Raw genomic sequence first — 10,221 nt, 5'->3', positions numbered from 1 at the left:
TACAGATCATAACCGTAAAGTTGTTGTCGGTCTTCTTTATTCTGTGAAACAAAAGATCTCACTGTGGTCTGTCTTTAATAGTTTACAGTCATTACGAGCATGTGTTTAAAATTTTGACCTTTAAGCTGAGCCGCTCAAGATAATGGGAATGAGGACCAAAGTGTTCATGACATGTATCCCAGTATTGTCCATGTTTTCTTGGCCAGACTCCAATCATCAGCTAAAATGATCAGGGCCAACTTAATTAATGAGAGGGTAAGGGTGTAAAAAACAGAGCCCTTGATAGATTTCGGAAGTATTTTGATGAAGTATAAACTCAGGGGTTCTGCTGAGCACCTTAATCAGCTATGAAAGCAAACACATCTATCAGACTTAATTAACTTAACACAATTTGGCTCCCTTTGAATCAAAAGACTGCCTGATTGATTTGCAATGCTTCAGTTCCTCACAAACACCGTACACATCTGTGAGGAGCTACTCGCTGCAGCAGCTGAAGATGCATTGATTCAGTTTTTTTGAAATATGTTCGACTCCGCAAGACAGCATGACTGTTGCACAAAGCATAAATCTGTGCAAACGTTGACATTAACCCATTCAAAGTCTTTTCTGCAACATGCATGGTTTAATCGATGTTCTCTGATGGTGTCACAAACAAAGTAACATATATAGCAGAAGCAAAGCAAACTTGTTAATATTATTAAAAAAAGGCTAAGAAGTGCCTCCAATCCTGAGCCGAGTCGTGACCCTGAGTCTCACATTTTCTTCACTTCTCACTGAATCTGGGCTACATGGGCAGCAGGGTGGAGTACACATACACAGAGAGCTGACCGACTGCATGATTTATACCTACTGACTGCCCCCAGCTGTTACAATTGCCAGAGCCAAGATTAAGCATGCATAGCTGAATTGGCCCGTGAGACGAATTCAAACATCCACAAAATGTGGACTGATAGGATTTTCATCAAAAATGACAGACAAAGATACTGAAACACGCAGTGCCAGATACAACATGTCTGTTGAAAATAGAACTCGTTTTAAACCCGAACACAAAATGTCCGTCTCTTAATGACCTGCATGGGAAAACGGCAACGTGAAAATGTTAATTGCTAATTTAAGCTGGCAGCAATAAAGTAGAACACCCCTTTCTCACCCTCTTGACTGGAACAGCCACTTTGGACAACTAAGGGAGCAAACCATTGCAAACTGTCGGGTCCAGCAGCTTACACAAAAATATTTGTGTGAGTAATGAAGGCATTCAAGGGAAGTGCGTTTGTTTCAAAATATTGTTTCATGCCTTTAGTAAGAGACGGACAGAGCTGTCTGGCGCAAAGTGTGAAAGAAACACAATGAGTCATTGTGGAAGGGGAGGGGACCGAAAGAGCATGTCGGGAGTTCACAGAGAAGGGAAGCAATATTATTCTGAAGCGCCCACTCAGTCTACCAAATCTGCCGTTGCACACTGACTGAGTCATGGGAACCACAGCGATAATTTGACACCTGTTGATCAAACAGGCCTGCGGACAGACTGCACACAGTGCTGCTGAGCAAAACGACTGTTTCTGGACTGTAGAGAACTCACTTCCACAGCCAGGGTACTCGTCTGTAGTAATGTTATTTCAAAGTTTAAATGTGATTTTGGTGGCACCCACCTAATTTTTAAGTGTTATCAAGGCTATTTTCTTTGCTTTGTGTTTTGGAAACACAGATGTCCTTCATTTACTTGGCCTACATTTAGATCTACCAGCACAATCCTACACCACATTACCACAATAGTGCAATCCCCAATACATAAATTCAAAACCTTTAACTAAAGATATGTTTTCATCTTGTTGTGATTAGTTTACAGTGTGCCCAATGACAGCCGAAGCAGGGATGTGGGAAAAATGTAAATAGAATAGGCCTACACATGTAGCCATGTTAGAGTATACTTATTGTGTTGTCAGGTATTTCAAATTGCACTTTCATTTTTGCACTTAACAGATTTCTCTGGAAAATTATTGTTAAGTTTTTCTTCATTTTTATGTTGTCAATTTTCTCACAAAGACTCTCCATCATCCAGGTCATGGTATTTCTCAGTGCTATATGAAGACAACTAGACTTTTGTGAAGCTCATGACGATGTTTCACCTCTCATCTGCAAGGTTTTCACAAGTGGAGAACTGAAGAAGCCTTCTGCATCAAGTCCAGCTGCCTTTTCTTAGCACTTAGAAATTCTCACAAAGTTGTTAAAATTAAAGGTTGGGCATCCACCAATTCAGTTTTTGGCCACTTGGGGGAAGCAGAAACAAGTAATGTACACAACACTGACATAATAATTACCTTTTCAGTCGATATGGCAAATGTGAGTAAACAGTTGCCTATAACGTGCCCAGCAGATACAGAGCATCATTCATTTGGAGTTGTGTTTCTGACCACCTTGTGAATGTCCAGTATTCTCTCTCTCCTTTAGCTCTGTTTATGGTCTCTACCAAGAAAATATCTGGCTCTTTAGCTGCTATATGCTCAACTATATTTGCTAGCTACTGGCTAACTTTTCCTTATTGCTGTTTGATGCTGGTGTATAGGGAGATCTGGAGGGTTTTGTTGCTGAGAGTAGCTGCTACTGTGGCCAAATACAATGAGCACAAACACACAGTAGTGCTCCATAGACCTGAGGGGAACTGCACAGTCAGGTGATAATTCTCTGTGAATTCATCACAGTGAGAAGCACCTTTGTATGTATGTATGTGATCCTGATCTTAATATATGAACATTGATGACAGCAGCTTTAACACTGGTTAACCATCAACACTGGGCTCCAAACTGGCTTGAAGGGTAATTGTAAAATATACTCCATATACATACATACATGCATGTACAGCATGATTTATATTGACATTATTAATTCATTAAGCCAATATGTTACATACTGTGCCAGCTGAATGGAAGCTGTTACTGCTTTGCAACTCAAAGAGAGCACTCTTTTGCCAGTGCACATGCACAAGTTTTCAGTCTCTTGCAGTAAAAGGCAAGCAAAAGGTTGTTTCATCAGCTCAATACTCTATCCTAAATAAGTTACAGTTTATCAGAAGAAATATTTCACAGAAACATGTAAGGATAAGGTGTTATGGAGCAGTAAAATCTCACATATTAACCCTTTAATTTTGAGAAAGAATATGTATGACTCAGAGGTAACCAGTTATATGGCCCATGGTCTTATGAAGATACCATAACTAATCATTTTTAGGGAAATACTGGTTCTGGGAATATGTTGGATGTGTGTTTGTGTGTGTGTGTGTGTGTGTGTGTGTGTGTGTGTGTGTTTGGCTGGGTGAAGGGAGTTTTAACTTCTGCTTTTGATTTGAATGCCTCTGATAACATTTCATCTCCACTGGGAACACAGTTTATCCGGCCTTCCGGAGCTCGATTTAATGGAAGCCTTGGGGCGATGACGGTGTTAGGGCGGCTCTGCTGTGGCCAGCACGTGGACCTTAGATGAATCAGCAAAATCGTTTTCAAACAGCTCCTTCAAAAAACAACTATGAGCTCTGAGCCACATCTTAAGCCTGTCTCAATACATATTTCCACTGTCTCACTATGTATGACTCCAAGCAAATTATTCCAATACATGCAGCCCATACAACATTAAAACATGAAAGTCACAGCCAGAAACAAATCAGACAAAAAATGCTGACTGGTCTAAAACACTGAGAAAACTTTATGGATTGTGAGCAGAGGTACAGAGTGCATTCAGCTACATCAACAATGAGCACTTTAAAATACAAATATTCTGGTATGTGGAGTTGTAAAAAGTCATTAGGCTATAATAAACCAAGTCCTGTGGCTGTATAAAAATAGCTACAGTAAGTCTATATATGACATCAGGAAGAAAGAAAGTGTGAAGGCTGTTTTCTCACTAACCACCAGTTTTGACAAAGCCTTGTATTCACCCCAATGCAATGCCTCTTACTACTTAATGCAAAAACAACATTCAAACAGTCAAATGTATATACAGAAATCATACAAGAACCAATACGGTTTAAATAAGGTGACAAAACCTCAATTTGTATTTACAATAAATATGCTAATCATTTAACATCCTTACAAATCCCCATTACATTCTAAACAAAACGTTACCCCTTGCCTAACGTATTCGAAAATACAAATCATATTCATATAGTTAAGCAAAGGAGAAAAATACTGATCCCAAAATGTCCTCAAATGTCACTGAATCTACAAAGTCTCAACCCACAGACTCAGAGCTAGATACTGAGGCTCCAGCTCTACACTCCACATCAACATTTACCTTTTGTTGCATTTTGTTAAGAGCTTCCAACTAAATCCACACAATTTAATAATATTTGAATTATGGCAGGTGGAGGCAGAACTATCTTCCCCTTTATGACCAATATAGTTGTCAACCACACTGCTATAGCCTGTGTTTTGAAACCCAATAATTAACAAATAAAAATATGTAATGATTAAAAAATGATGGACGAAGTAAAAAGGAACTGATAAGCAATAATATTATAAATGAGAAATTCCACAATTATGACAGGAATGATGCAGGACATCCAAGTGCAACATGTATGACTGAACTATGTACGTCAACCATGTACTTATGGGGAGCATGAAAATAAAGAGTGGCTATTAGGGTGAACACAGGCCTTCAATCTGCGTGGGATTTAGGAAAGTCACCATATCCCGGATGCCGTCTTCACAAATTGTGGTCTGAGGAGCTTTACTCAGATTTCCTCCCTCCTCTTTAAATTTTTTCCATGTATCTGAAAAGTGAATTAATACAAATATATTCAAATAAGAATAATCATGTAAAAATATGTCTAAAAGTCGAATTAGTTCCCCAGAATCCAAACATATAAATGCACCACAAAAACATATTCAACAAACCTTCATCAAGTGTTGTAAGCATTGTGTAATTTTCTGGATGATCCATAATATCTTTTCTTTCAACGTCACCAATTTCCATTAATTGTAAAACACCTGTAGAAATTCAAAATTCAGATGACAATAACTGATGTGGCAATACTGTATATTCATCTCTAATACTTTAGGAATACTCCATACTGTTATTTACTTTATGGACGAGTTCAATGAGAAACCTGATACCACTGTCATGTCTATACACTAAATATAAAGCTACAGTCGGGAGACAGGAGGTTAGCTTTGCATAGCATAAAGACTAGAAACACAGGCTAACAGCTAGCCTGGTTCTGTTAAATGGTAAAGAGATCCACCTCTAAAACTCACTGACATGTTACGTCCCATTTGTATAATGCTAACAAAGACTATTTGATGGCTAGCTGTTCCCATTTCCACTCTTAATTCTAAGCTAAGCTAACTGGCCTCTGGTCCGAGCTTTGTATTAACTGGACAGATATAAGAGGTGCATCTTCTCGTCTAACTCTCTGCAAGGAGGTGAACATGCATAGATTTTCCCCAACTATTCTTTTAATATAGTTCCCACCAGTTACAGTACCTTCTACAGCCTTCCATACTTGCACTTCAACTTCAGCAGTACTTTGTCTCTCAACAGCAATGATCCTGACTGTGTTGGGTGGGTCGACTCTCAAAGATGATTCTACTTTATACACCAAGACGTTATTTTTGTATCCAAGATAACACTGGGTCTGGTTACTTTCAGCTTTACTCTCTAGAGAGAAAAAACAGAAGGAAGTTGTGTGGATAATGTATACAGCCGATCAACATCAAATCACTGTAAACGGTTCATTATGTTATGAGCCATGTCTGACTACCTGGACAAGTCTTGCAGCACTTTCCTGCTGATTTCATAGGATGCTGGCATGGGTACTCGCTGGGACACGTGATGCGTTTGCAGTCCTGGAGGCCATCAGTACAAGTGCACAGGATGCATTCCAGGACCTTCCCCAAAACTGGGTGCCACATGTCTCCATGCGAGTACGTCTTGCCATTGTATAAACACGCTGAGAGAAATGGAAAACATCTGAGTGTTGTGCTACATATGGAAACGATCGTAAAGTTGTGAGGAACATGTCCATAAAATCAAATACCTATAAAGCATCTCTCTGTTTTGACAAAGTCTCACCTCTTTGGTGTTTCCTCTGCAACAAAATCTTCACAGTGGTCTCTGAAGCCCCTTTGAGGTTAAGTTTACTGAGGCTCAGGCCTCTGGGAGAAGTCCTGACCCTGGGTGGAGTGGCACGGTCAGACCGCGCCTTCGTCAGCTCTCCAGAACACTGGTCGACTGAATGCCTCTTTTGTAAACAAAGATATAATGAAACACAGTTATCTCTCAGCGATTGACTTTACTTGGCTTCCCTTCCTTCTCTGAGTAATAGCTGAAGGAACATCACATGAAGTCCTAAATCAGAACGTTTCATACCCTGGCTCTAGATCATTGACTCACTGCCCACATCTCACATTTTTTCAGCAATTCAAATAGAACAACACAGCAGTTCAGTCTAATTATCAGGCCAAATGGCCCATGGATCTTGAGGGAAAGTCCTAATGATCACAGTAAAATGGATGTTTCAGCACTAATCTGAATAAAGTGTTGCCAAGTTGAACAAATTATCCTCACAATTCTCAAGGGAAAATGATTGATTTGCTTGTCCCATTGCACAGGGAGGTCAAAGGTCAGGGTCAGCTACAGAGCAGCACCCTGAAGATTGCAGTGATCTGCGTCACATTCAAGTCCTGTAGTTACAGTGCAGTGACTCAGCCGATAACACCACTTTGCTACCTCACACTATATTTAAATAAGTTTCCAAAGACAGGCAAGTTTCATGTGAAAGGAATGTCTTAGAAAACAGCAAGTACTTACAACGCCTCTGTTCAGCTGCAGGTTTCCATCTTCAGTTGATGAGGACCCACTGGTGACATGATCTAAGGAGAAAAAAACAAAACCAGGTAAAGGGAAATTTTATGTGAATATGAATGAATATAAGTGCATTTACATTAGGTCTAAGCTATTATTAGACATTATTGTATGTTAACATTTAATTGCATTGTATCAATTATATTGTGATGTTTTACAAAAGTACAAGCACGTTGTAATAAAAACAGCTTTTAAAATACGAGGATATTTTATCTGATTTATTGTATTTATAAAAATCATTACATTGAACATTAAATTTATCATTTTAAATGCATATGCATGTTATATCTATTTGCGTATTTTGATATTTATCAACATCAGAAAATCTTTCTTATTAATCAGCCGTATGCTCAGCCCCTGATCTAAATTCCTTAAAAAAAAAACATCTTATTCCAGGTTGGAAACAGAGTAAAGACATTTTCTCTGCTTGGAGCTTGGAGTTTAACTACCTTTACACACCAAACAGCAGGTATCTGGAACTGAAACTGGTGAGGAACAGGTGATTGGTTGGCATGTTTTCAGAGCGCAGAAGATGTTTCCATTCTGAGAAAAGAAAGGGAGGGAAATTTTCTTATTTGTTAAATTTCCAAGTATGTGCTCCGGAGGGTGAGGCTTAAAGTACTCCAATGCTTCTGCAGGCCTCTCTAGACCTGAATATGTATTTATATGGACTCATATTATTATATGACTTGAATAATAGCAACCAAGGCCAAACAACATAATCACAGCATCTTCTGAGATCTAATGTTCTCGACGAACATCAGCAAAAACATAATGAGACTTTACATTTATTTGGCCTCTGTGCAGAGCAAATTACATTTTCTTTCTCCACATGTAGACACTAGAGTCTCTATGCAAGGTGCTGGCCTGCTCACTGAAAACAATTATGGGCTAAAGGAAATTCAAACCAATTCAAACCCAATAAATAATGGACCTCCTGCTCTTCTACCTGAGACACATCAGAGCATCTTGAGGCCTGTCTTGACAAACTGAAGATTGCAGAGTAATCCATTTTAAAAACTGCAGTAAATTATAATCCCACTGTTTGTTCTGTGATATAAAGGAAAACATATATGATAGCAATAAGCAAAACTGTGAGCAAGTTGCATTGAAATCAAAGCCTGAACAGCTCTAACAGTGAGAATGCAGCAAGTTACTACTGACTAAGAGATGAGTGAAAGACATGTATTAAAATAAACATGATTTGTACTGTTCTAAAATGTACACTGGGCATCATTTTGCTAAGTTTATTGTTATGCGTTGTCTCCTTGGAGACTTGGAAACATCTGTTAACGAACACCACTTAACAACTCGTAAAATTAACTTCTCGCATCATGACAGCTCCAGGGTGATTTCAAATTTGGCTCCGCTTCCGCTCTCGTCTCTGATATCTGCCTTTTGTTTTCTAAATGAAAACTTTCATCCAATCTCCCGAGCCGATCACAAACAAGCTAAGCCAACACACAAACCGAAGCAAGATGCTTTCACTTTGACTGCGTACCATTAGCAGCAGTAAGTTAGTGGGCAGAGATACTCTTCATGCATATGCAGCAACATTATGCTTGGTAGAAAGACACTGCGTTGTGTTGTGCTGATTGTTTCATTATTTTTTCTCTCATTTTAAGCTGTGATGATAGTGCTTGAATGACTTAAGAGGAAAAGAACAGTTCCAAAATCAAAGGAGGACTGTGAGGAATTAATGAATATTCAGTGGCAAGGACTGAGAATTTGTCATATTTTTTAAGATTACAATACATCTACATCTCACTTGCATTTTATTGTAGTGTCTATAAAGTACATAATAAATTTACTTTGAAAACAAATCTCACCACATGTAGAGCTTAAATGTCTGAATCTGATATGCTTTCATCAGAACGATAAAAACACAACCTGACTGAAAAACAAAAGCAAATGATCATCAACTTACAGAGCATGTGCACATGACACACTGATTGCTCTGCTTGGACGGGAAGAGGTCGTGCTTAGTGAAGGTCTCCCCTGGCTGATAAACACTTCCATTATACCTGCAGGATTTCACTGAAGCTCTCAGCCCTGCAGGGATCCTGGGCTCATCTGAGGAGGGCACATCACACAGGACAGGAGGCTTTGAAGCCACAACCAGAATCGATTCTCTCTTTCAATAACAACAACAACAACAACAAAAAGCTCAGTGCTGATGAGATGTTTTAAAGGAAAGTCAGTCTACCTGTGCATCTTGGACAACACTGCTGGGGCTCGGCCACTGGGTTTTCACACGGCAGAGCGGGGCACTTGATTGTGTTACATTTCACATGGCCTGTCTAGGAGAGAGCAATATAAGACTTTTACAAGCAGGGGCCACCTTTAAAATCCCCAGCCACTATGTCAGCAACTCAGAGCAGAGACAGTGGAGCAATTTTAGTGAAACATTCCTTTAGATGTTTGCTCTGAAGTGATGCAAAAATATTAAAAGTTACCTCTGTGCAGACACAGCGCATGCAGAACATAAATCCAAAGGGCTCCAGATAGGGATGCCAGCTGTCTCCTGGGCTGTAAGTCTTGTCTTTGAAAGTACACACCACCCCGGACCCTGGGTGTCAAAAATGAGAGAGATGAGCTATTGTGAAAACGCATATGGCGCAGATGAACTGAACGGCTAAAAAACAATATGTAAACTTATATTTAAATGTGTCTACATTCTGTCAAAGCGACAATCAGCTCCAAGTAACGAAAACTAGAGAAAACATGGGAAACTACTGATCCCACTTCAGCTCATAACTATTCAAACAGAAATCATGGCATAACATTGAATGGCAGAATAGTGACAGGATAAGTTTTGTTTAGAGCAACACGGGATGTTAATCTAAAAATATGAGTTCACTTCTGGCAAATTCTGACAAAGCTTTTCCATACTTGAGTCTCATCTTCACGCTTTTCCTTATTTCAAAGCCTCACACGTTTGATCAGGACAGAATAAAATCATCAACGGGATCTGCTCTTACCTTTCTGGGCTTTTAGCTCCGCATCTGCAAACCAAATGATGAGAAAGAACAAAAGCATGGACTTCATTTTTTTACATGTGCGTGACTGAGTCTTCAACGCGCAATAAATATGTTTCTGCGGGACAGAAACTGCAGGACAGTGTGAAGCAGGGATGAGTGGAAAAAAAAACGAACATTTTTTCTTGGTTGATCTATGGCGCCTCCCTCAGGCTAGAAACTTCATATCACCTCAAAACCAGAGGGATGACAGAGTGATCGCTTAACCTTAAGTTAGATTATAATGTGATCAAATAAAACCCACATCCACATTAACCTACATAATATAACATTTTGTCTATTGGTTCACTCGAAAGAGAAGACTGGCTGTCAGATATATTAATATATA

The 10,221-nt window shown here is 39.3% G+C and overlaps 1 protein-coding gene across 1 annotated transcript; it reads right to left on the bottom strand.

The window, feature by feature from the left end:
* Window positions 1–3,673: 3,673 nt before the first annotated feature.
* Window positions 3,674–9,987, bottom strand: chrdl2 (chordin-like 2). Its single transcript, XM_018691970.2, has 11 exons — window positions 9,837–9,987; window positions 9,312–9,424; window positions 9,062–9,155; window positions 8,783–8,928; window positions 7,305–7,398; window positions 6,802–6,863; window positions 6,064–6,232; window positions 5,753–5,941; window positions 5,476–5,649; window positions 4,887–4,979; window positions 3,674–4,762 (listed from the first exon to the last, which is right to left on the bottom strand). Exons 1-11 carry the CDS (start codon window positions 9,901–9,903, stop codon window positions 4,629–4,631), a joined length of 1,335 nt encoding a protein of 444 aa, XP_018547486.1. The 5' UTR covers window positions 9,904–9,987; the 3' UTR covers window positions 3,674–4,628.
* Between the last annotated feature and the right edge of the window lie 234 nt (window positions 9,988–10,221).

Source organism: Lates calcarifer, linkage group LG20 (assembly GCF_001640805.2).
Source record: "Lates calcarifer isolate ASB-BC8 linkage group LG20, TLL_Latcal_v3, whole genome shotgun sequence".
Classification (NCBI taxonomy): domain Eukaryota; kingdom Metazoa; phylum Chordata; class Actinopteri; family Centropomidae; genus Lates; species Lates calcarifer.
The sequence above is the reverse complement of the archived record's forward strand: the minus strand, read 5'-3'. Positions and strand labels throughout refer to the sequence as shown.

Excerpts from the sequence above, each read along its gene's own strand:
- chrdl2 (XM_018691970.2), bottom strand. The coding sequence starts at position 9,903 with ATGAAGTCCATGCTTTTGTTCTTTCTCATCATTTGGTTTGCAGATGCG. Across the intron at positions 7,399-8,782 it reads GTGTCATGTGCACATGCTCT|AATGGAAACATCTTCTGCGC; the intron begins GTAAGTTGATGA and ends TTCTTTTCTCAG. Across the intron at positions 6,233-6,801 it reads TGCAGCTGAACAGAGGCGTT|AGGCATTCAGTCGACCAGTG; the intron begins GTAAGTACTTGC and ends TGTTTACAAAAG.